Raw genomic sequence first — 26,836 nt, 5'->3', positions numbered from 1 at the left:
CCTAGCGCGCGCACAGCCGGGCCGGAGCATTTCACAGGTCTTTAAAGACCATTAACTTTTTAATGAGGCTTTGTTCTGTTTCACCTCTTCTGAGGCCCCTGCAGCTCCACTCTCTGGCTGAAATCTCTCGGCCCCCAGAGAGCAGAGCCTCTCCGAGTCCAGGCTGCTGCAACCAGTGGTGTTACTGACACTCGAGAATTTTTTTTTTTAAAACTGGTACATGTCTGTAAGGTCCGCGGGCCACCAAGGAAGGCTTGCCGGGCGGCGGCCGGCCGGCGGGCCGTACTATGAGTACCCCTGCTTTAAGACATAAGGGCAAGCGCAGCCTACGCAGGCCGAGATCTAAACAGTGGTGCCATGGAGAAAATGTCGAGAAGGCGTGGCAGCGTTCAGGACTGACAACTTTTACACATGCAGTATTCCGGTTTTTTAACTATGATGCTTTTAGAATTGAATGCAGAGAAACCACAGAGAAAATGAATTCCTCTAAAGTTTGGTAAAAACAGTAAAACTTGAAAAGAGATTGCTTAAACGTAATGTAACATAACAAAACATGTATTTCCAAGGCGTGCGTTCACCCAGAAGGATATCTTGGCGTTGAATAACATATGTTTGTAGTGATACTAACTTTAGTTTGAGAAAGAAAATGCGATTGAAAGACTGGAAATACTAGATTACACTGCATTCTCACTGGGACCAACAAATGAATACAACAAGCATTTGCAATGCAATAGATCTCACATTTGCGGGAGTTTGAGCTATTGGCATTGTAAATGACTATGCCCTCTAATTATGTGTTTTGAAAAACTGCAAGTGGTGCGTAAACACGCACACTGCACCCATAGTCTTTGCTTACGAAAAGCAAGGCTGGAGATAACGGAGCCTTTTCTAATGGCAGCCTTGCTTCTCGTAAGCAAGGACCTCAAGTACTAAGTGGGTGTCTACGCACCACTTTCAGGTTTTCAAAATACAAATAACAAGCATTGGCATAGCCAATAGGTCTCGCATTTGGGACCTCACAAGTGTTTAGCCATGCAACAGTTAGTGTTGTTGCACCAAGGATATTCTGCTGCATTACTAAACACCCATAGGGTCCAAAAAGCTAGACCTATTGGCTATGCCAATGCTTGTTTGTTTTTTTGTTGCTGTTTTAAGTTGCCAGATCTACAATAGCTGGACATGGTTTTTGTTAACAGTTCTTTGCATCAAATGAACTTGTTTTCATTGCTCTGAATGTGGTTTCTATTCTGGTTGTAGGAAGCAGTCATTCCTGGGGGCGTGGGGGCTGCCTAGCTGTGCGCATGCGCCGAACTTCGCAAATGAGAAAAAGCCTGGTGCAGGCGCAATTTACAAGTGTGGAGTGAGTGTGCCCCAGGCAGCATGACTCACTCACACAGGAGTTCATGCACTGCACCTGCATACTCAGCATGGTTTAAGGAAACTCGATCTACTCCCTCCCAGGCATCGAACACATATTTACCAAGAAACTCTGAGAAGAGCCTGCCTGCTGGTGGTGTGTGTGCCTGGCGAAAGCGTGCACTGATGGCTGGTGGTGTGTGTGCCTGGTGAAAGCGTGCACTGACAGCTGGTGGTGTGTGTGCCTGGTGAAAGCGTGCACTGACGGCTGGTGGTGTGTGTGCCTGGTTGAAGAGTGCACTGACGGTTGGTGGCGCGTGCATTACTAGAATTATGGGCCATCTTCAAAGAAGCCCAGATTGAAAATCCTACACTACAGATAGCAAACAAGGTGTCAGCACCCCCCCCCCACCTAAAGCAGGTGTGGGTATGGAGGTGCGCTTGCCCGCTCTTCGTGGATATGGGTATTCCAATCTACCGTTAGTAGAAACCTGTGGGTCTCCCCACAAAGAGTGGACAGGCTGAGGCATGAAAGACAGTAGGCCAGTAGGCCTAGGCAATAACTGAGCAACCCCAGTCCAGTGCAAGGGTTCCCAGAAGTTCGACCTCCCCCTCCATAGTACTCCAGCAGTACGCAGAACACGCTCGCTCACTGATCTGGGCAAACACAGACGAGTGTCAAGGAGATTTGTGATGGTTCTAGACAGTGATACCGCTAGCAGTAGTAAGGAAGGGGGCACTAGTCCTTGGGGATCTGACAACACGGGGTTAGCAACAGGACTTGCTCAGGTAGTTGAGGAAACAACAGGGTGAATTTGAGGGCAAAACCCGACCGAAAAGAACTGCGCCTAGCTCAGAGTGAAGGAGACAACCTAGACGGGAGGTGGAAGAAAGGCGTGAGCTAAGGAGGGAAAGAGAAAGAGCTTGCACCCAGGAAACACAGCGGGAGAACTGAGCAGAGCACTCCCCACATAAAGAGGGCATGAGTAGGCACAAGCCACGGATCTGGGATGAGTCAGAGGTAGAATTAGATCAGAGTCTTCTGGCTGGGATACAAGCCTTACCAAATGTTCAATATTAGAAATTCGAGATCAAGGTAACCTGGTGCTGACCCAACCAAGACACAGGAAAAACAGGATGGCACCTTTGCACGAGGGGAGCAGCGGCGACGGCATACGCTGCTCCAAACTAACGCGAGTTAGATAGAGAGACCCCTAGGAAGAGAGTAGCTAGAAAAGAAGGCAAGACATTTACGCAACCATTCTGCCACTTGCTAGCCTGCTGGACCGAGGAAAAAAAAAACAGAGTACATGGGCATAGTAGCAGAAGTCTGTTTCTGACATGAAGGGGGTGATCCACGGTGGAACTTCTCCAGCGAGAGTGCCTAAGAAGATGGGAATGCCATGTTAGGGACAAACCAGAAGTCACCCAAAGCAAAAATTTACCCGCTGCTACAGAAGGGCACACCAGGGACCATCTATGTGCCGTGGGCTCAAATAGATAAGAAAGGGTTAAGGGAAAAGTGACTGCCATTGCCGGATGGCGCGGGCAAATGGATCTCATGCTTTGAAAAGAACACTGCTGGAAAAAAACCTAACAGGCGATATAAAAACTCTGCTAAGTAGCCTTATCGGAGATCAGACTAACAAGGTGTTTGACCGAGCTCGCATTCCAGAAAATACATTGACAAACAACGAGCATGACAGGCCACATTCAATTCATACAGGCACATAATATGGATGGCCCTGAGGGAGATGTTCCCTGACCGCCCTAATGTAGAAGGGTAAATGGCAGACACTATGGAACCAGGGGATACAATAACTGATTTTCTAGATAGAATGAGGGAACGATGGGGACAAGAGACAGGACAGACATAAACTGAACCAGGCCACCAAATCACAATATTTTACAATATTTTCAAAAAGGGGTACCCCACCGAGATACAGAGTGGATTGAACAGAGTGGTTGGGTTAGACACCAATCCCTGATGGGAGAAACAAACCCTTATATTGCATAATCACAAAAACGAAGGTAGAGAAGGATTGAGAAAAACATGAGCAAGCCCAAGGAGACATTGCTAAATTGGTCCAACACAAATTTAAAAAGACCGCCTTCGAGGAAGCCACGTTGGCCGCGAGCATGCAAATGGCGTCAGTCTTAACGGGAGCTCCACCGCAAAACCGCAGACGGATTCAACCTAGATATAGCAGCAGAGGCCAGACAGTTTGGCAGCAACCAGACCCCAGGGAATGTTACTATTGCCAAAGGATAGGCCACCTGGCAGACAGATGCCCCAAAAAAGGATACCACGCACGGAGACAAAATCCTAATACACAGAACGAATTCCAGGGAAACCTGAATAATGCATCTTACATTCAGCCACAGGGACCCTAGTCAGCCGCTGCACCCCCGCAACAGGGATCAGATAACTGGACAAACTTGTGACAACAGCAACCACAGTCAGGGAACTCAGGCAAAGAAGGGCCAGACCATAGCCTCGGTGGAATAACTAGGGAGCTAATGCCTTCACACAAACACAGAATCCAAATATGCAGTAAAATGATCCTCCAGAGTAAATACCACCCTTTCACCCACAGCCCAACAATTTACTATGTCAAAATCAAAGAAGGACCATGAGACAGATTTGTGAATGCAAACTTTTACTAGAATATGGGTGTTCAGGGCTGTTACATGTGTTCTGCTGATCAAGTACCCTCACTAGAGATCGGCATTAAGGGCACCTGCGGGAGCCAGGGCCCCTTCTGATGCTGATCCCGTGGCGGGGTGGATGTCCACACTTCAGGGGGAGGGCAGTCTGACAACTCGGTTGTTGTATCAATCGGTCGGAGCCTCACGGAGTAATCTATCTCCACCTTTTTATTTATTAAATGGGAAAAAGAACGTGATACGCTGTACCCCAAACATATAAAAGATAGGGTGGAAAATTGCAAAATTGCAACACGTTGTACATGTTCGAACTAGAATTCTGCTGCCTTAAAGAACCGGGTCATGTTATGCTAATGAGTACTTCTCATGTGTGCCAATAACATGTCATGGCACTACTTCTAAAGTAGCTGATGCCTATGTTATTTCATTGTGAAGTCCAGTACCCCTGCTGCCATATTGGTAGAACAAATTATTGCTGCCATGTGTACTGACCGGGGTTTGATAATACTCAGACATTATTACACCCCAATCTTGGTGAACACATACGCGACCTCTTCATGATGACTGTTAGAAATTAGGGTCTCTAGTTGGCAGACGTAGGTACCTTAGTCCAAGTAGGCACCCTTCTTCCTAGTCAAGGGATACACTTCTAAAGTAACCCCTGCTCACCCCGTTGGTAGCTTGGCACGAGCAGACAGGCTTATCTCAGAGAGTGTGTAAAGCATTTGTGAACAAATACAGTAACACAGTGAAAACACTAGCAATGGACACCACACCAGTTTAGAAAAATAAGTAATTTTTATCTAAACCAAACAAGACTAAAACGACATAAATCCACAATTCAGTAATAAAAATATGACTTTCAAATGGTAGAAATAGTTCAGTTCACAGCAAATTGCAGATGCAACACTTTTTACACAAAGTACCATGGATGTGTCGCGCACACAAACAAAAAGGGCCGCAGGGAAGGTGATGTGTCGGTTCCTTACACTCAGGGAAGGTGATGTGTTGGTTCCTTACTCCGGGGAGGTGAAGCATCAGTTCATTACTGCTGCACAGGGGAGGTGGTATGTCAGTTCTTAACCGGAGAGGAGGTGATGCGTCGGTTTCTTACTGCGTGGGGAGGTGATGCGTCGGTTTCTAACTGCATCTCCCAACAATGTGACAGACCTGGCGCATTGATGCAATGCGCCGTCTGTGGGTTCTTGCAACCGGGCAGCAGAGGTTGTGTCTGAATCAGCACGGTGATCTCGGACCTCGGACACCGCTGCTCTCAATGAGGCGTGTGGCGACTTCTCGAGCCGCGGGCAGGCACTGCGACAGTTTATTCGACAATGCGTCAAACAGGTGTGGATGCGTCACACTTCTTGTTGTCGCTTTGCTTTTCCAGATCCCAACAGCCAGAACCTCCAGAGGCCCCTAACAGTTACAGGCACCTCTCGTCCGGTCAGAACTCCCAGCAAAGAAGTTCAGGGGAGCTGGGGGTGAAGTATTTGTGTCCCTGAGACTTCAGAACAGGAGGCAAGCTCCTCTTCAAGCCCTTGGCGATCTTCCACAAGCAGGGGACACGGCAAACAGCAAAGTCCTTTTCCCTTTCCTTGGCAGAGAGTAGTCACTGGAGGCCAACCTCAGACAGCAAACAGCACAGGGGCAGTATTCCTCCTCAGTTTCTCCCGCAAAGTTTCCTCTTGTTTCCCAGAAGTGATCTAAAAGTCTGGGTTCAAGGCCCCTCTTTTTAAGCAGCAAAATCCTTTGTTCTCTGGTGGCAGAGAAGCCCTTTGCTCAGTCAAAAACAGTGATGTCCTCTCTGGTGCACCTATCTGGCAGGAGGTGGAGACAGCATTGTGGAAGGCATACCAGGTCCATTCAGGTGAAAGGAAATCTTTCCCCCTACTCGAAATGCAGCCCAGGTCTATTCAGCCCAGCCCTGACCCATCTAGACTCTCTGGAGCCACTGCACACCACAAGCACCTGTCACTCCAAAGCCAGACAGTCCATACACATCCTGGCAGAGGCACACTGGATGGCTAAGCAAGAAAATGCGGCACACTGGATGGCTAAGCAAGAAAATGCCTACTTTCTAAAAGTAGTATTTTCAAACACAGAATGTAAAAATCACCCTTACTAAAAGATGTATTTTAACATTCTGAATTCAGGCATACTAAACGTTATTTTCCTACCTTGTTCCCAGGTGTAGTTATGTTTATAAGATGTTATAAGCAAACCCCCATTCGATCCTATGGGAACAGGTAGCCTTGCAATAGTGAATAACAAAATTGGGAATGTTTCACTATCAGGACATGCCACACACACACCACGGCATGTCCAACCTTTCACATACACTGCACCCTGCCCACAGGGGTACCTTGGGCCTACCTTAGGGGTGACTAACATGTAAGAAAATGGATGGTTAGGGCCTGGCAAGTGAGTGCACTGGCCAACTTGACAGGGCAGTACCAGACTGCACACAGGCTCTGCAATGGCAGGCCTGAGTTACATTTACAGGCTGCTTATGAGGGTGGCACAATCAGTGCTGCAGCCCACTAGCAATTTTTGATTTACAGGTCCAGGGCAAACACAGTGCACTATGCTAGGGACTGACTAGTGAATCAAATATGCCAATCGTGGGATCACCAATCCATAACAATAATTTACAGAGGGAGCACTTGCACTTTGGCACTAAGTAGAGTGGCAAAGTGTCCAAAGCATCTAGACCAGAAAGAAAAAATGTCCAATACAAAGCAAATACACAGAGGGCAAAGCCAAAAAATACAGGAGAAACCCACGCCAATGATGCCAGGTCTAACCATGACCTTGAATATCGGAATGTCAAAAATGTGCAGGAGGAACTCAGTTACTCCAGAAGGCATCATCTTATGAGGGTAGAGAGTTGTGATGCCCAAGAGTCTGAGACAACAGGTTCCCCCGTCTTGATGAAAGAGTTGAAAAAAGCCAAGTAATTTGTGAAAGTGTTTGTCATCTAACACAACCCCACATCCGTTAAACAGGTCTGATCTCCCAAACCATGCAGGAGAGAAGATTGCAAGTGACTTCTTTGGACCCATTGACAATGGACATCATCTACTAGTAATTGTGGGCGAATATTCCTGTTTTTTTGTGGTGGAAGACCTGTCATCAATGACTCATGGCAAAGTCATCGAGAGACTAGAAAGTATTTTTGCAATTTGTGGTGTTCCTTCGATTTTGAAATCTGACAATAGCCCGCCTTTCAACAGTCGGGAATTTACATACTTTCTCACTAATTTAAATATCAAGCATCAGAAAAGCACACCTCTCTGGCCACAGGCGAATGGTGTGGTCAAGAGATTTATGGGTACACTCATGAAGACCGTTCTGCGCGCTGCGCTGGAAAAGCCTAAACTCAAATCAGTTCTTCTGTCTATGCCTTGTGCCTACAGGTCAACTCCGTATTCTACCACAGATGAAAGCCCTGCCACCTTGGTGTTTGGGAGAGCCATAGGCACCAAAGTGCCACAATGGACCAATGAGAGATCTAATGATAAACTTCACAGTACTGACTCTTCGTACAAACGTCACATGAAGACCTATGTGGACGGACGCTGCTGTAAGCGGAACACTATGTTCAACGGAGGAGATCAAGTGATTGTAAGGCAGAAATGGAAACGCAAGTCTGATGCTCCTTTAAATGCTGACCCACTCAGGGTTGTGACCAGTAAAGGACACATGGTGACTGCTCACCCTCCTGGAAGTTAATTACACAAGATTATTCGCATTTCAAGCACCTTCCTCAACTTTTGCTAATTCCAGAAGCCAGGAGTGAGACATATCCACCTGAGAGCCCAGAAAGCCTAGTGACTGTATCGATGATTGTCACCAATGCCAGTCATGGACCCTTCTCCGGTATCTCTTTAGCCTCACATTACCAGATCTGAGCATTAATTTGAGCATCAAAACAACGTTTTGAAGAGTTGTGATGCATAATTGTCTTGAGAGTCAGAGATGACGTGACCCTTTTGATTCCTGACGGACTCCGTAGAACAGTGACGTAAGTGCTTGGGTGTTGGTAATGGAATTCATGATGTAGATTGCTGAGTTCATGGTTACACACTGATGAATAAACACGTGCAATACCAAGCTCCCTGTGCGGCGTGGTGATCATTTACAAGGACCCAGGCAGGGGAGGATGCTACATCTCTTTCCGTCTACTCAGGATGAGCATTAATCTTAGAACTGCTGACTATGGAACTTGGAAACCAGGTTTGAGTCTCTACGTCAGCTCAACATACTGTGATTCCTGGCACATCACTTAATTTCCCGGTTGCAAACATCAATCAATCAAAGCATTTATATAGCGCACTACTCACCCAGAGGGTCTCAAGGCGCTGGGGGAGGGGGGTCCGCTACTGCTCGAACAGCCAGGTCTTGAGTTGCTTCCTGAAGGCGAGGTGGTCCTGGGTCAGGCGGAGGTGGGTCGGGAGGGAGTTCCATGTCTTGGCGGCGAGGTAGGAGAAGGACCGTCCCCCTGTGGTGGCTCTTCGGATGCGGGGGACGGCGGCGAGGGCGTGGCCAGTCGATCGAAGCTGACGTTTGGGAGCGTAGAAGTTGAGGCGGCTGTTGAGGTATCCTGGGCCTTGGTTGTGTAGGGCTTTGTGTGTGTGGGTGAGGAGTCGGAAGGTGATTCTCTTGTTGACCGGGAGCCAGTGCAGGTCTCTCAGGTGTCCGGAGATGTGGCTGCGACGGGGGATGTCCAGGATGAGACGTGCTGAGGCGTTCTGGATCCGCTGGAGTCTCTTCTGGAGCTTGGCGGTGATTCCGGCGTAGAGGGAGTTGCCGTAGTCCAGACGGCTGGTGACGAGGGCTTGGGTGACCGTCTTCCTGGTCTCGGTGGGGATCCACAGGAAGATCTTACGTAGCATGCGCAGGATGTTGAAGCACGACGAGGAGATGGCGTTGACTTGTCTGGTCATGGAGAGGGAGGAGTCCAGGATGAAGCCTAGGTTGCGTGCGTGGTCTGTTGGTTTGGGTGCGCTGCCTAGGGCGGGGGGCCACCAGGAGTCGTCCCAGGTGGAGGGTGAGGATCCCAGGATGAGGACTTCCATCTTGTCCGAGTTCAGTTTCAGGCGGCTGTTCTTCATCCATTCGGATACCTCTTTCATCCCTTCATGAAGGTTGGCTCCGGCGGTGGCGGGGTCGTTGGTGAGGGAGAGAATCAGCTGGGTGTCGTCGGCATAGGAGATGATGTTGAGGTTGTGTTGGCGTGCGATGTCTGCGAGGGGGCTCATGTAGACGTTGAAGAGGGTTGGACTGAGCGAGGAGCCTTGAGGAACGCCGCAGATGACTTTGGTGGCTTCAGATCTGAACGGGGGGAGGCGGACTCTCTGTGTCCTTCCGGCGAGGAAGGAGATGATCCACTCCAGTGCCTTCTCCTGGATTCCGACGTTGCTGAGTCGCTGCACTAGTGTACGGTGGCAGACTGTCGAAGGCCGCGGAGAGGTCTAGGAGGATGAGGGCTGCTGTTTCTCCGTTGTCAAGCAGTGCTCGGATGTCATCGGTGGCTGCGATCAGGGCAGTCTCGGTGCTGTGGTTGGCCCGGAAGCCGGACTGCGAGAGGTCGAGGGATCCGTTAGTCTCGAGGAAGGCGGCCAGCTGCTTGTTGACGGTCTTCTCGGTGACTTTAGCAGGGAACGGGAGCAGCGAGATGGGGCGGTAGTTCTTGAGGTCGGTGGGGTCGGCTGATGGTTTCTTAAGTAGAGCGCTGAGTTCGGCGTGGTTCCAGCTCTCCGGGAAGGTAGCGGTGTCGAAGGAGGTGTTGATGATGTCCCGCAGGTGGGGTGCGATGACAGCGTCCGCCTTGTTGAAGATGTGGTGAGGGCAGGGGTCGGTAGGAGATCCGGAGTGGATGGAGTTCATCGTGCGGACGGTGTCTTCGGTGCTGATCGGGGTCCAGGCGCGGAGGGTGGTGGTGGGGGGCGGTGGTTCAGTCGTGGCGTGCGTCGGTTGAGTGCTGAAGCTGTTGTGTATGTCCGCGATCTTGTTGTGAAAGTAGGAGGCGAGGGAGTTGCAGAGGTCTTGCGAAGGGGTGATGTCGTTGTTCCCGGCGTTGGGGTTGGAGAGCTCTTTAACGATGTTGAAGAGTTCCTTGCTGTTGTGTGCGTTGTTGTCCAGTCGTTCCTTGAATGCGGTTTTCTTGGTGGCGTGGATGAGTTGGTGGTGTTTTCGGGTGGCGAGCTTGAGGGCAGTCATGTTGTCCTGTGTTGGGTCTCTGCGCCATGTTCTCTCGAGGGCTCGGCAGTTCTTCTTGGAGCTCTTGAGTTCGTGGGTGAACCATGGGGCTTTCTTGCTACCGGGTCTGCTAGGCGGGGTCTTCAGAGGGGCGAGGTCATTTGCGCAGTTGCTGATCCACTTCGCGAGGTTGGTGGCCGCCTGGCTTGGGTTCGTTGCGCTGGTGGGTGGGTTCTTGCTCAGGGAAGTCGCGAGCTGGTTGGCTGTAATCTTGTTCCAGCTTCTGCGTGCAGCCTGTTGCTGGTGGATCGTGGTCCTTCTGAAGCTGAAGTGGACGCAGCTGTGGTCCGTCCAGTGGAGTCCGGTGGCGTGGCTGAAGGCGATGTCCTTGCAGGATGAGAAGACGGGGTCGAGTGTGTGTCCGGCGTAGTGGGTGGGGGTGGTGACCAGCTGTTTGAGTCCCAGGTTTGCGAGGTTGTCCAGCAGGGTGGTGGTGTTGCGGCAAACATCAAAGCATGTGACCTTGTGTAATGAATCGCAAAGCTAATACTCAGAGGCTAAAGTATTACAATTCACTTTATTGTTAACTTGAATCCAAGAACAGTATCGAGGAGACGCAACAAGAAACCTCTCATACCGGTGCTCTCACCTCTGGTGACCTCATCGCATTTCATAGTTCGAGGGGAGCTCGAGCATTGGAACTCCATGAGATCACCAGCAGGCTCGAGCTCACAACGTAATGTAATTAGTGCTCATATAAAGAACTCAGCCTTAGGGTTTGTAGTGGCGCAGTCTAGCTGTTGCACGTCACGTACCTACGTGACGTGCGAGTGGCCATGTTTGGGGCTGCGCGCGCTTCAGTGGCGCGAAAGCCGAGAGCAGAGAGGAACGGCTCGGCGCTCTTTAGGGCAGATTGCTTAAATAAATACCTGTTACCTGCAAACGCTGTAGCGTCATCATTGGGGGTGACCGCAACATTACAATGGCGACGAGGGTGGGATGTTAGACACCCTACCCCCCACAAAGAACAAACCCACCGAGGGAAACAGCAATCAACCGGTGGCAGAGCACACGCAGCGAACAGCAGGACCACGGGGACCCAGTAACTGGAGGAACCAACGGTCAAGAAGAGACCAGAAGCCTCCACACAGGTACCACACCCTAAAGAGCGTGGCAGAGCCCAGCACCTCCCAGGCGGGGCAAAATAAACAGCCTGAAGGGGTTGCACAAGCCCCAGAGACACCAAGCGAAGCAAGCTGCATCACGTGGCGACCCGAGAGTCTGGGAGAACCGCGCTGGATCCCCCACACAAGAGCGAGGGGGCTGACGAGGGTAGTCCCCAAGCTCACACAAGAAAGAACAGGACAGCGCACCAGGGAGTCCCAGAGGTCAAGGAAGCGCGCCCCCCACGATCAAGAGTGAGAAGTTGAGTGCGCAAGCGGGCAACGCCATGGCGCCGTGCAATTCCTACCCAGGCCAGGCGAACCGCTAATGAAATGGGAAGACTGGAGGGAGTACATTGATAACTTCATAGAAGTCTTGGAGGACGAGAATGAGGAACAATTCAACCCCAAGAGGAAGAAACGCATCTTGTTGCTCAACCTAGGCCCGGAAGGCTTGAGAATTTACAAAAGCCTAGTGCCAAAAGAGAGAGGAAGCACCGATGTGGACGTGTATGCCCACGCCATCGAAGACCTGAACGAACACTACAGACCGGCGGTGTGCGTGTCAGTGGACAGATTTAATTTCCAACAAAGGAAACAACGACCAGGAGAGACGGTGGAAGAATACGTGGCGGCCTTGAAAAGACTGGCGTCCACGTGCAGATATGACAATTGGGAAGAGGAATTCATCAAAGATCAGGTGGTGATGCATACCACGAGCACAGCAGTACAGGACAAGTTGTGGGCCAGTGGGAACACCACTCTCAAAGAGGTGATGGTAATCGTCAAAAGGGCAGAACTGGCGCGCAGGTGTACAGAAGCAACGAAGAAGGAAACAATCTCCAGCACCATGGTAAACAGAATAGACGAGGAGGAGCCCCGCAGGGACTATAAGTACAAGGGGTCGTCAGTGAAGGGACCCAACAAGTGGCAAGGCAACCCAGGTCCTCCAGGAAAGCAGACAGGAAGTAACAAGAAATCATGCTACAGATGCGGGAGTTGGTCCCATGAGGCGCACGACAGAAAGTGCCTGGCATTCCGCGCCAAATGCATGTACTGCGGCATAGTAGGCCACTATGAGAAAGTTTGTCGGAGAAAGGCCTCTAAAAGCATGGTGAAATACGTAGGACAGGAAAGCGAGGAGCATGAAGAAGACGCAGAGGAAGAAGTAGTCACGATAATATACATCGAGGATCAGGTGCTGAGCACAGATGGCCAAGTGTTGAGCAGGGACGGTAAGAGAACGATGAAACCCGTCCTGGAGATGTCGATAGGAGGGATACAGACCAGCGTGGTGGCTGACACGGGATCGCCCTACACCATCATCCCGAGAGCGGTGTGGGAGAAGAGTTTCGCACCACACTTAGGCCCAGAACTGGAGAAGCTGGACATCCGCCCAGTCACATACAATGGGGACCGCATACCCATGGCTGGATTTAGACCGTTAAAATTTGAGTTCAGAGGTCGCTCCGCGTTTTGCAAACTTTACGTTTCGGAAAGAGGGCCCTTAGTCCTAGGATGGCTAGACCAAGGCGACCTGGGCATCAAGCTGGATCCAGGGGGAAAGGAACAAATACTACTCACGGAGCTCGAACTGGCCCAACCTGGACAAATGGAAAAGGGAGTACCCCAAGGTGTTCGGAGGCACGGTCGGAAGGATGGAGAAATTCGCACACAAGATCATCCTGAAGGAAGACGCGGTGCCAGTCGCTCACACGGTGAGAAACGTACCATTGGCGATAAGAGAGGCAGTGCAAGAAGAACTCCGAGACCTAGAAGAGAAGGGGATCATCGAACCCATCACGTGCGCGGAGTGGCTGGTGCCCTTGGTGGTAGTGATGAAGCCAAATGGGAAGGTCAGGCTGTGCGTTGAACTGCGCGAATTGAATAAGAACATAGTGGTGGAGAAATTCCCCTTGCCTAGGATTGAGGAGATGCTGGCCAGCACATGGGGAATCAAGTGGTACTCGACCATAGACCTGACCTCAGCATACCACCAGATTGCACTACACCCGGAAAGCAGAAAACTAACGTCGTTCATCACCCCATTTGGGTGCTATCAGTTCCGCCGCATGCCGTTCGGGCTAGCCTTAGCGGCTGCGGTGTTCCAAAAGCTGATGCACCAACTGTTCAAACACACGGAGGGAGTCCAATACTTTCAGGACGACATCCTAGTAATGGGGCGCGACAGAACCGATCATGATGACAAGCTCAGCAAGGTCCTGAAGATCCTTGAGGGAAAGGGCCTCACAGCTGAATGGTCTAAGTGCCGGATTGGAATGGAGTCCGTGACCTACCTAGGACACGAGATAGGAGTGCGAGGAGTGACCCCGAAAGCTGACAATGTGAGAGCCATTTGCGAAGCACCTCCGCCCACCAACAAGGAAGAGGTCAGATCATTCCTTGGTATGGCAGAATATTATGGCAAGTTCGTGCAGCACTTCGCCTCTAAGACCCATCACATGAGGCAGTTAACAAAGGACAACACGGAGTTCCGCTGGACAGAAGAAGCACAAGCCGAATTTGCAGTCGTCAAGAAAGAAGTGGCAGGAGCAGTGCCACTCCAAGGATATGACCCCCAAGGGAAGACAGTGCTCACCACCGATGCCAGCGACAAGGGGCTGGGAGCTGTCCTGATGCAAGACCGAGGCCAAGGCAGGATGGAGACGCTCAGCTTCGCATCCCGCACACTGAGCGAGACAGAGAAGAAGTACAGTGTGATAGAAAAAGAAATGCTGGCGGTCGTGTGGGCCATGACCAGATTCAGACAGTTCTTGTGGGGCACGCGGTTTCAACTGAGAACTGATCACAAACCGCTACTTAAGGTGCTAACGTCCAGTGGGCATGCCAACGCGACACCTAGGATCTCCAAAATGACATTAAAACTGCTAGAGTTCAGATATGATGTGGAGTACATCCCAGGCAATAGAAACAGAGTGGCGGACTATCTGAGCAGAGCGGCGGCCATGGACCCGAATGGAGAAGACCAAGCGGGAGTTGAAGAATTGGTAGCACTCACAGAAGATCAAGAGAGAACCATAGGGAATCGAGAATGGAAAGCAGCGTATGATGAAGACCAGACCCTCAAAGAAGTGAAATCATTCATCACAAACGGCTGGCCAGACAAAAGACAGACCAGAGAGAACTTACAACCCTTCTATGAAGTCAGAGAGGAGTTATCGATAGACGACCAAGGAATATTTGTGTATAGGGGAAAGAAAGTCATCCCCCCAGCAGCCATCATCCCTGTACTACTAGACATGCTCCACGAAGGACACTTGGGGATCGGGAAACTGAAACTGAGGGCCAAGCAAAACTATTGGTGGCCGGGGATGGACGTAAGGGCTGAGAGACATGTCAGGGACTGCCCACAGTGCCAAGGGGCAGATAAAACACTCAAGCCTCTGAGACCAGCCCTGGGTAAATTTGACCCCTCGAGGAATCCATGGGAGGAGTTATCAGTGGATATTCTAGGCCCCATCCTGGATATGCACGGAGTCCAGAAGTACGTATGTGTCCTCATGGATAGGTACTCGAAATGGCCGGAGTTGAAAATAGACGAGGCGATGGACACATAGACCATCATAAAGTTTCTGGCTGACACGTTTGTGAGGGAAGGCATCCCGAAGTCCGTCCTGAGTGACAATGGTCCCCAATTCAGATCAGAGAAGTGGAACAACTTTATGCAAAGAAATGGGATTGTAGCCAAGCACACGTCCGTATACCATCCGGCTGGGAATGGCCTGGTAGAGCGATTTAATAGAGTGGTGATGGGATCAGTGCAGGCAGCCATCTCCAACAATAAGGACTGGGAAAGAGAAATAGAACACATGGTGTGGGCGTACAGGATCACCCCCACAGGAACAGGGTACAGTCCTTTTCAAATACTGAGAGGCCGTGAGCCATTCACCCAGGACAACCGCGTTTGGAAGGAAAAAATCATAACAAGCGAGTGGTCCCCAGCTGTGGTGCGAGCCAACTTGGAAAAGGCACAAGCCATTTACTCAAGACACTACAATAACCGGAAAAATGTGAGAGAGACAGAGTTGGAAGAGGGAGAATGGGTACTAGTAAAGTTGGCCACGCTACGGAGGAAAGGAGACAGTAAGTACAGCAAACCCATGCAAGTCAAGGAAGTGATGGGTAGAGCAGCGTTGCTGAGCGATGGCAACGTGTGGTCACAAGACCGCATGGCAAGATGCAACAGAGTGCAAAGATGGGACCACGGCGGTGAAGATATAGAGGAAGCAGGAGAAGGAAATCAGGAACAAGAACAATCAGATGGAGGAACAGACGGGAGCAGAGGAGAACAGCGAGGAGAGAGAAGTGATAATGACAATCTGAGACCTGGGGGTGAAGTGGGGAGGAGTAAGCGAGAGAGGGGCGCAGCCGCGCTGGAAGGTGGAGAAAGGAACGAAGGGGTTCAGGAAGGAGGGACCCCATGTGCTCCCCAGAGACTGACACGGAGCGGAAGAGCTGTGATCAAACCCGCCAGGTTTCGAGACTTTGATATGAACGACGAACAGTGAGTTAAATGTATGTTTGGGAAAAAGGGGAGATATGTAGTGGCGCAGTCTAGCTGTTGCACGTCACGTACCGACGTGATGTGCGAGCGGCCATGTTTGGGGCTGCGCGCGCATCGCGCTTCAGTGGCGCGAAAGCCGAGAGCAGAGAGGAACGGCTCGGCGCTCTTTAGGGCAGATTGCTTAAATAAATACCTGTTACCTGCAAACGCTGTAGCGTCATCATTGGGGGTGACAGCAACATTACAGGGTTCAGTATGCAATGTATTAAAAAAATTGCAGACAATTAAAGTAAAAACAAAGCCTTAATTTAAGGAAAGACAAATAGAGACACATTTTCTGGTTGATCTGCACAAACTGAAATCAGAAAACGTGGATAAATAATGGCTTCTCCCCCTTAAATTGTGTCATCTTAAGCAAATGCTCTATGTCACCATAACTCTTTTTTCTTCATTATTGCGTATGAAAGCACTTTCAACTATGAGGTTCCGAATACCGTTGTACAACACGATCACTTGCAACAACTACTTCTCAGAGCAGCGCTAGAATGTGCCTTATTCATGTTAAAGATTCCACATGTTAAAGAAATACACTTTTTTTAAAATTTTGATGAGACTTTACCGTATTTTACGTGGGCTGTGGATAGACTGACATAGCAAACATTTTCAGGACTTGGCAGGTACAGTCCTTTGGCTTGGCACTCCTTAATTTGTTGGCTTACCCACCTCTGCCTAAAAAGCGCTTTGCTACTCACAGACGGATTCTAAACGCTCTGTGTACAGTAGCATGGCGCTTAGCGCATTACACTATTACGGATGCTTTAGCGTTGTAGTTTATTAAAACCATGTGGGCGTTAGCCAAACCAGCAATCTGCCAATGGGCGGGCTCGTTGCTGACGTGCTGCTCAGTTGTTTGTCTGAGCGAACCGGTAAAGGTTGGGTGTCTCGCGCCGTCGTAGCCCAGCTGGACCACCGAGAAATGGGGTCACCGGAAGCTGCCTCGTGACCTGTGGGGCGGCAAGCAAGCAGCCGCAGCTCACGCTGGACCGGTACCCCAACTCCGGTGAGAGGCTTTTATCAGTGCTGTTGAGTAGTGTTCGGCTACTAAAGGGCGGGAACAATTAAAGGGGAGGTAGGCGTGTCTCACCCTTAAAGGAGCAGGCACAGTTTTGAGGATTTTGTTTGGCGGACAATAAATGTCTCGTTTTCACGTGACTTTCATGTTGTTGTTTTTTTTTTCTCCTTTTGTTACTATGTGGCTCACAATTTATACTAGGGTTACCAACTTTTGAAGAAGCAAAAAAACGGAACAGGCCAGACATCAAAGTAGGACTAAAGACTTTAGCCTTAGTTCTATGTCTGGCCTTTTCCGATTTTTACGTAGCCTACAGATTTAAAAGCTATGCTTATTTAGCATTAGATAGGGCAGGACCTCTATACTGAGTCTCCCTGCGCTCCTCCCCAACTCTGTCTTTCACACTGCTGGATCATGCGTGCAACCGAAACTCACCTCCTCTACCTGAAAGAAACATTTAAATTACTTTACTTGACATTGGTATACAGTTGTCTTATATGGCGACTTGACCTTTGTCCCAAAAACAGGACATTTATTTCAAATTAAGGAAAGCGTTGGGACACTGGGACAGACTTCTGAAAACCGGGAAATCCGTAACGTCTGGTCACTTTTTATTATACACTTGTATCTAAATCCTTGCGTTAAGTCATGCTTTTTGCTAGTTGTTAATTATGTTGTCAAATAACCCTGACATTTTTGTTGCTCGTGATATGTTAAAGTAAATGCGAATATCACGTCCCTGCCAACCACTTCTGAAAAGTCATGCTGTTGGACAAAACCTAGAGAAAAGTAAATGCATATGCCAAGTATAGTCCTATTACTGATGAAAGTAACTTTAAAGTAGGTTTCTGGGCCACTACTACATGTGTTGTTTATAGAAATATCTAGAGGGTGCTTAAAAAAAAAACCTGACTCATGTTTCTTCCAGGTCCAGGTCCTGTAGAGATGCTTGGGGGACAGCAGATGGAAATGTCTGAAATACAAACACCTACGCTGCAACTTCCGCAGCAAGCTGATGTCAGTGACCATCAATATGAATGTCGGGAGTGTGGAAAAGTGTTCAAGTGGTCTTCTAGACTCATCCATCACCAAAGGACTCACACCGGTGAGCGGCCATACAAGTGTTCAGAGTGCCCCAAGGCCTTCAAAGGTTCCTCAGCCCTGCTGTACCACCAGAGGAGCCACACTGGGGAGCGACCATACAAATGTGCGGACTGTGGCAAAGCCTTCAAACGCTCCTCACTATTGCAGATCCACCAGAGTGTGCATACTGGTGTGCGCTCCTTTAAGTGCACCATCTGTAGCATGACATTCAAGTGGTCTTCTCATTATCAGTACCATGTGCGGCAGCATACAGGGGAAAGACCTTACAAATGCAGCTACTGCGAAAAGGCCTTTAAGAACTCATCCAGCCTGCGGCGCCACCGGAACATCCACACTGGGGAAAGGCCATATGTCTGCACTGTGTGCGGGAAAGCCTTCACCCAGTCAACGAACCTAAGGCAACATCAGCGCATCCACACTGGTGAGCGCCCATACAAGTGTGAGAAGTGTGGAAAGTCATTCACGCACTCATCCAATGTGTTGCTTCACCAGCGTACGCATGCTGGGGTCTGCCCACACAAATGTAACTTGTGTGGCAAGATCTTTATTTCAGATGCATTCCTTCAAAAGCATCTTCAGTCACATGCCATTGAGCAGGCCTTTGTGCAAGCAGAGTCTGATATTGCCTGCACTCCAGCCGAGGTGTACTTGACCACAACAGATGCCTTGGAAACTGTTGAGATGCTATTTAAGTGTGGTGAGTGTGAACTGACCTTCCGAAATGAGGACTTGTTGCTGAGCCACCAACAGAGTCACGTAGTGCTAGAGGAGGAGCTATCAATCTGTGCAACGTGTGGCAAAGAATTAAAACATGCTGGAGGGCTCTCACGACATCAACATTGCCATTCAAATGAAAGGCCCTTTAAATGCTCCATCTGTGAAAAGACATTTGTGCAACTCGCCAACCTTCTTCTGCATCAAAGGACACACACAGAGGAACAACAACTTATCCAGACTGAGGCAGAAGTCACTTGCCCACAGTCTTCAGAGTTGGTGCAGGCACCTACTACCCCTGCTGCACCCACCGAAACTGTTGACCGAACCTTTAAATGCACAGAATGCGGCAAAGCTTTTAAGGGTTCTTCAGGACTCCGTTACCATATGAGAGACCACACTGGAGAAAGACCATACAAGTGTTCAGAGTGTGGTAAAGCTTTTAAACGTTCTTCCTTGCTGTCTATTCACCAGAGAGTGCACACTGGTGTGAGGGCGTTCAAGTGTGCAGAGTGTGGTCTGACATTTAAGTGGTCATCACACTACCAGTACCATCTGCGACTACACACTGGAGAGCGTCCCTACAGCTGTAGTGAATGTGGAAAGACTTTTAAGAATACATCATGTTTGAGACGTCACCGCCAACTTCACACTGGTGAGCGTCCCTTTGCCTGCATGATATGTGGTAAGACCTTCACCCAGACATCCAACTTGCGACAGCATGAAAGAACACATACTGGGGAACGGCCCTACAAGTGTGAGGTGTGTGAGAAGACCTTCACTCACTCATCAAACCTACAGCTGCACCAGCGTACACACTCCACTGAGCGTCCATTCAAATGCACAGTCTGCAGTAAGGGCTTTGTCATGTCATCTTACCTCCAGCGGCACCTGCGAACCCATGCATTGGACTCAAACAGAGCTAGCAACAACGAGGCAACACAACAAAATCAATTAACACAGAACATTCAAATTGTGCCGAACACCCAGGGGGTCCAAGTAGTACCACACCTGCAAGCAGCCTTGGAGGTTAACAACCCACCTAGCACACCAAATTCGCAGACATACCTCTTGGTGCAAACTGCTCAGGGACTGCAGCTGATTCCTAGTATTCAGCAGAATTCCCCAAAGCTAATCCTGCTGCAAAGTCCCCAGATAATATCTGCACCAAAGACAATGCCCATTATGCAAAATAATGCAAACTACGTACTGGTGAAAAACAACTTTCCCCAGATTGAACAACAACAAAGAAAGCCTACACGCAGACGGGGCAAGCCGAAGAAGCAGATTTTGCCGAAAAATACAGCATGCAGCCAGAACTACTTTCTTGTGCCAAATCCAGGACAGGCAGTGCCTAGTTTGCAAACTTGCCAGAATGTGCAATATCAAACCATTCAAAGTAGTTCCCAGGTTGCAGGTCACCAGACAGGGCAAAATGTAATTGTGTTGCAGAACATGCCTGAGCATACGTCTAGTGAGATGCCTTCTTTACAAATACAAAGCTTTTCTTCTGCACAAAAGCTACCCAGCTTACAGATGCAAACAGTACCTATCTGTAATGAAGTAACAAGTTTTCAAATCAAATCCATGTCCAACCCCCAACAAATACCAACACTTCAACTACATCCAGTGGGCAGCTCACAAGAAATGTCAGCCCTTCAGCTCCAAACATTAACGCCCTCCCAGGATGTGCAAAATTCACAGCTCCATTCGGAGATGTCCAACATGCAAATGGAAAGTATGTCTGATTCTGAAGATCTCCCCAATATTCACATCCAGGGTCTTGAAAACTCACCAGGTTCACAGAGTTTGCAGGAGAGCCAAAATCTAATTGTCGTGCACAATTCTCCCGGGGATGAGCTACTGAGCACTGGGGAAGACCTAGAGAACATAGAAACAGTGGAGGAGGTGCAGGATGTACACTTTGAGACTTTGCAAACAGAAGAAGGTGTGCAAAACGTAATTGTGCTGCAGAATGAAGACGGGGATCAGACACGCCTGTGCATGCAGGAGGTAGACAGTATTCAGACTGTACAGGAACCAAATGCACAGGAACTTCCCACATCCATACACGGAGGCCAAAAGATGCTAATTATCCGCACTAGGCAAGGAGAACAGACCGTAGAGATTGTGGATAGCATACAAGGGTTGCAGGGTGGACAGGATGTACAGATGGTAGAAAACGTTCAATGTTTACAGAGCTTCCAGGGCCTGCATTTGACACAGAATTCTCAGAACATGCAGTTGATGTCAAACACTCAGAATTCCCAGAACATACATGTATTGCAGAACACTCCAAACCTACAATTTGTGCACAACACGCAGAACCTGCACCTTTTACAAAACAGTCAAAATATGAATACGCTGCAGATATTGCAGAATCCTGGGCAAAATCTCCAGTTGCGGACACTTCCAAGTCACTCTGGTGTGCAGACCTTGAAAAACCCACAGGACTTGAATCTTCAACATTCTAGCAGTCTTCTGAACCAGCACACGTTGCAGCTAGTTCAGACTCCTGTACAGCAACAACCGCAAGGCCTGCAGTCTTTCCAAATTGTACAGACAGTTCCTAATGTTCAGTTGGTTCACACATTCTAAAACATTTACCCATTTGGTGGAAACAGGAATGTTTTGTTCTCACTTTCCCACAAGGTGGCATCTCCTATCTGATCAGGCTGGAACAATCGGAGAATCACTGTGGACGAGAGGGCAAACGCCTAAGGCAGTCAGCATCTCCCAACCAAAGACTGTACAACCTACTGCTAATCACTCTACAAAAGAGATCTTACCCAAACCGGGGGATGATCCACAGCAAGAATGTTTTTCAGTTTGTGGTTTTGTATGGAAACATTCACACCACAACTACTGCACAGTGAAAGCTGTTGGAAAATTCTTTAACTGGGTCGCAACTGCACAGGGTGTCTACCACGAAGTTTGTGCTGTGTTTATCGACCAGCATCACCAAGCAGGTCCCCTCTCAGAGCAGATGCTTGAGCTGGCACTTGTGCACGACTTGCCTTCTCTTGATCGATATTGACACACATTTTACAAAGCGCTGTTCATTATGTACCGTAGCAGCTTTTTCAGAAAGAGGGACTCCGCTGAACCTTAGATTTCCACAAGTGCACCAGTATATATACTTAAATACGAGAGAAAGGATGGCAGAACATGATAGGCACATGGTCTAAACTAGGCTCCCACTACAGCAACTGAACCTGCATTGATTTTTTGCTGCAATTCTTGCTTTCTGATCACATTTGTAATCTTTTTGCTTTCTGATGCGGAGGGAGAACCTAATGTTGGTGTGCTGCAAACCCTGTTCTTTGCACCAAGCATGTTAGGGTGCAAGGTAGGCATAATCTATTCAACATGTCTTATGCTACACCTTTTGCCCTTATATGCAATTCACAATGCATGCTTAAGAGTAAAACTGCACCTAGATTTACATTGTTGAAATCATACACCACCTGCATAATGCTCAAATGTAGAACCCACACTACACAGCTATGGAGGGGGGGGGGGGCTGGCATCTGGGGCTTTTTTCAATGAGAAGCTGGTTATCTGACGAGAAAGATATTCCACTAGCAACATCAAGCAGCACTTTGACTTAGTATTTCATTTGCTATTGTTCACATCAATGTTTTGGATGTATGAGATAAAGTCTCTAAACTATTGCCTCCTCCCCCTGTTGTAATAATGATTTTGTCGAGTAAAGTTGACTGTCTTGCATAACTAAAAAAAGCTTACCTCCACCCCAGGCTTCCTGTCACCTTTCTTTTCCCTTGCAGTTTGTTTCTGTCTGAGACACATTTTCTGTGTACTGGAAGACCGACTTCACTTCAAGATGTGGCTAGAGAGTATATGCCACCAAAAACATTAGCATTTGTCCACATGATAATACTGTAAAGTTGCAATTATAGGTGTTAATTATCCTATGTCTCTTTGGCCCGTGCATGTTTGTCTAAAATGCTGCTATGTGTTGAATGCGACTCGGGAAATCATATGTGAGGCTCAGCTGGCCAGGCCACTACACCAAGTGAGAGACTGCATAGGTTTTCATTTTTGTGGTTTCAAATGCATTTGCGTGTTTCTCTGTTGCACACATTAAATTATATTCTTGCCTGAAACTCAATTTCTACAGACATTAAAGTCTGTCAGGCTCTTTATGGTGGCCTGTCTTGGGATCTCAACTGCTTTTGTAATGACATGACAAGAAGTATTAATACACATTTATTGTGTTTATATTGGAAAAGAGACTAACAATGAACCGTTAGTTTTCTCTTCTCTATGCACTTGGATGATAGAAACAGCACAGACCTCAGAGTTCAGTGTGGGCACCTGTTTGTCCCTTGCAGTAATAAACTAACCAAATTGATACATAAACTATAAATGAAGTATCTGTTATTTGTATACAGGAACAGAATCAGTCATCACTTTGCAATCCACCAACTCTATCCTCCGTTGTAACAATCATAATACTAGTTTTAATTTTGTTTGTCCTAATGATTTATTTGTAAAATCAAATGACTAGTCTTTTGTGCCAGATAGTGTTTGAAATGATTCTAGTTAACCCTAGCACACCACAGACATATCAATATATGAAGCAGGATTCTACTTTTTTAGCTGTACATTTCAGACTGAATGTGTGAGTTTCACGCGCCAGTTTGTACAGTAGTATAAAATATATGTGATATGCTTTTTGTGATACAAGCCGGTATCCTGCAGAGCTTCTCGGTATCCTGCAGAGCTTCTCGGAGTGGGTCATAGATAGTTCTGCCTACATCAAATGTAGGAAGTTGTAATGTCTGCTGGAGCTGCTTTAAAAGTGACATTTTAAAGGAATTCAAAACCATTCTGATTAACCAGCAGTTTTGCAACCTTTGTCACAAAGACACTGCTCAGCAGGATAGTGAAATTCAGCATTTATAAAAGTATTATTTTTCTTTTTTTGTGATAAAGCGGTAAGGATCTGTCAGTCAGAGTATTTCTATTTATTGTTATGCAACAGCCCCTGGCTGTACTTTCAGTAATGTGATAATGGGCACTTTTTCTTGTGTTTTCAAACAGGTATCTGTAGAGCTGCTAATCCCTGCACACCAATGTTTCTTACACATGTTTCTATAAAGATCCAGGAATGTCCTTCAGAACTCCCCAGATAAGAAAACTTCTTATGTTCACTTTTACACAGTCTTCCTCTTGATCACTGTGCATACCCATCCCAATCTATTTCCCACAAAAACCATCACCATTGGTTGTACATTCGTAATTCTTCAGGTAGTCTCCTTATAGATTCGAAAAATTGAATATTCATAAAGTCAACTTCATTTGGACCAGTTTAATCAGGTATAAGGTACACAGGTCGACAGCATGAGTGACATTATCTATTGGGAGGTTTTTAAATGTCAATGTTTTCTGTCCTGCACCTTTGACATACACCAGTTTCACACCTTTTATATCTGCTGTGCTCCCAGAGGCAGTATAATTTCAATTGGGAGCTATAAGGTTCACTTTTGGTATCCCTGTTGCACAGGGCTTAACCAAGGTTCTTAAGCCACAAGCCGGTTCCCAGTTGCTCATTTAATCTATCTTTGTGCAACAAGGATAAATATTTGTCTCTTCATTCACTGCACGCCAATAGGGTTCCCATCATATTTCTCCAAGCAACAGAGTAACATTTGATTTGGTTTGCCCGTTACTGAGGCACATAAAATAGATGGTTCATGGAAAGTACTAAAGCTGAAATAGCTGATCACAATGTCATGTGGGCACCTGCAGAAATGCCCTCGTGTATTTCTGAGCTTGCAGCACTTTAAACTCTAAAAGACTTAGTTTTGTTTTCCCCAATTTCAGTATGAACGTACAATTCCCAGCAAGCAGATTGGCTTAAGGCATGGACCTATTGGACAGCTATTTTATTTGTGACCTCCTGCTTTAAAATATATATACTCAAGACATTTCTATGGCTCATTTATTGCAATGAACTGTTTAGGACTGGTAGAAGTGGTAATTGAAATGTACTCTTTTCTTTGAATGAGTGAAGAATAGCCATTCTTTGGCACAACTAGTGTAATCAGGCACTAGTCCGTTGACATTTGTGTAAATATGGACTATTGCAAAGATGAAGTCAAGATCTCCAGTGACAGTCATTGCTACCCATTATAGTTAGAGTTTGCAGAGCCAACCAATGACTACTAAAAACTATGAACTGTGGAAAGATGACTTATCATAACAATCTAATAGTTACTTCTTGTTAAAACACACACTGACTAAAAGCATCTGTCGAAAACTAAGTGGCTTGTAAGAAAGTAGACTGAGCATGCAATAGCTTTGGCACTCAAGATTATGCCCCATTGATAGGGAAACAGTTTGCATTTCCAGGAGTTAGAAGCTTGCCATTTAATCAGTTGACATACTACACCAGGTATATGACCATTTCGCCCCCGGCTGTTTGATGCTTTCATCGGAAATACACACGGTACACCTAAATAATTACCTCAGAAAAGTGATGTTTACAATTGAGGACTTAATTAAATAAAAGATGCTCTTCCTAAATTTGTTTAAAAAAATGTTTATGTAAACATTTATGATGTATGTTGGCAAAAAAACTATGCTAAATGCAAAGATAGGTGGAGCCATGAATAAGATCTTACGTTTTTGAGTAGCACTGCTGATTTGAGTTAAGGATTTCCAAAAAACTACAATTTCTTATCTCTTGTACACTGTGCTAAAGTTAAAATAAATATGTATGGTACTGAATGCAAAGCACTTACATTTCTACCAGTATTTTGCCTTGGTAATCCTATTTTAGTTTATAATTTCTATACTTGTCATCATACTTATTTAACAAAAACTGTTTATTGTAGCAGATGAGTAATAAAAAACCCGAGATGACGTTAGTGGCAGATCTAAACATAACTTGCTTAAATAAAGACCCTTTAATGTGAAATGTGTGTAAATTACTCTTCCACATCTTTGGAATACAAAATGCTGTATCGGAGTGATCTTTCGCATTGTATAATTTAAACTGAGAATTCCAACGTCATTATATTTATTTAGAAAATTCCTTAATCCGCGATTTCATTCTATTTTTCAATCAACAGTAAGGTTTACAAAAACAATTTCAAAGTGGCGTGGAACAAGAAAATGGCTTCTACTCACTTGCCTACTCACTTGTCAAAAATTATAGTCTGTGGTTTTCAATTTAATTATTTCCTTGCATTGTATGTCATCAATATCTTTTTAGGAGAGCCACACCGCATACTGTTAAGTAAAACTCTTGAAAAATGTAACACCTTTTTACTTGCATTTTAAATGTCTATAAAGCTTAAAATGGAGTGTTGAAGATGACCCATGTTCAAGTTTTTTTTTTTAAATAGTCAGTCTTTTCCCCCCTATCAAACCATGTGTAAATCTTCAGGACCCAGTGACTCAGTCCTCTTGGAGGAAAGCTGTTCCCTTGTTCGTGACCAAGAACCTAGTTCATATTGTCCTGCACTCCATGATCTTGTTAACTTCTAAGACCTATTGGACCAAAAAAAAAACAACTATCAGCTCTCCCCACAACAGTCATGCTTCTGCCGGCAATTCCCAGTTTCTCCCAGAGTGTGCCTTAGGCAGAGACACCTTTATTTCTCCGCACAGTGGGTCACCGTGTTTCCATGAATAATTTACCTGGCGGTGACTAACCCACTGGGTTGGCCCTTCATTGTGGCATTCTTCTCTGTGGGAGCCCTTTTGCAGACAATGCATACAACACCATTGACTTACTAGGCCTTCTCCTTCCCAGGGATCCTTGGTGAGGGCATTGGAAAAGGTAATATCTGTCCCAACCTAAGATGCAAGTTACAGAAAGTTTTTCCCTAATCAATGTGGAGACAACATGATTTCCTGTTTCCTGACCTATTAAGTGGCTATTGCTACTTTTTGTCCTACAATGAATCACGTGGTTGTTCGGGAGGTTCCTCACGCCTGGATTTCTTCCTCAATCTTTCCCTGTTTTTCTTTCCATTATCCCGTTGCACTTTAGTAGTT

At 47.2% G+C, this 26,836-nt stretch overlaps 2 protein-coding genes across 4 annotated transcripts in view; one reads left to right on the top strand and one right to left on the bottom strand.

Annotated features, from left to right (window-relative positions):
- ZNF628 (zinc finger protein 628) overlaps positions 1-25,567 on the top strand; it is a 32,252-nt gene extending 6,685 nt beyond the window's left edge. Inside the window, exon 2 of the mRNA XM_078654850.1 lies at positions 17,916-25,567. Within this exon, the coding sequence (XP_078510976.1) occupies positions 17,916-21,403 (3,488 nt within the window). The 3' untranslated portion in view covers positions 21,404-25,567. The remainder of the gene's footprint in view (positions 1-17,915) is intronic.
- The window catches only part of LOC144770381 (uncharacterized), a 118,571-nt gene that overhangs the window by 11,666 nt on the left and 80,069 nt on the right, over positions 1-26,836 (bottom strand). The window lies entirely within an intron of this gene.

The sequence above is a fragment of the Lissotriton helveticus genome, chromosome 7 (assembly GCF_964261635.1).
Source record: "Lissotriton helveticus chromosome 7, aLisHel1.1, whole genome shotgun sequence".
NCBI classification, from domain to species: domain Eukaryota; kingdom Metazoa; phylum Chordata; class Amphibia; order Caudata; family Salamandridae; genus Lissotriton; species Lissotriton helveticus.
Note: the sequence above shows the minus strand (reverse complement) of the source record. Positions and strands in the feature narration are given on the sequence as shown.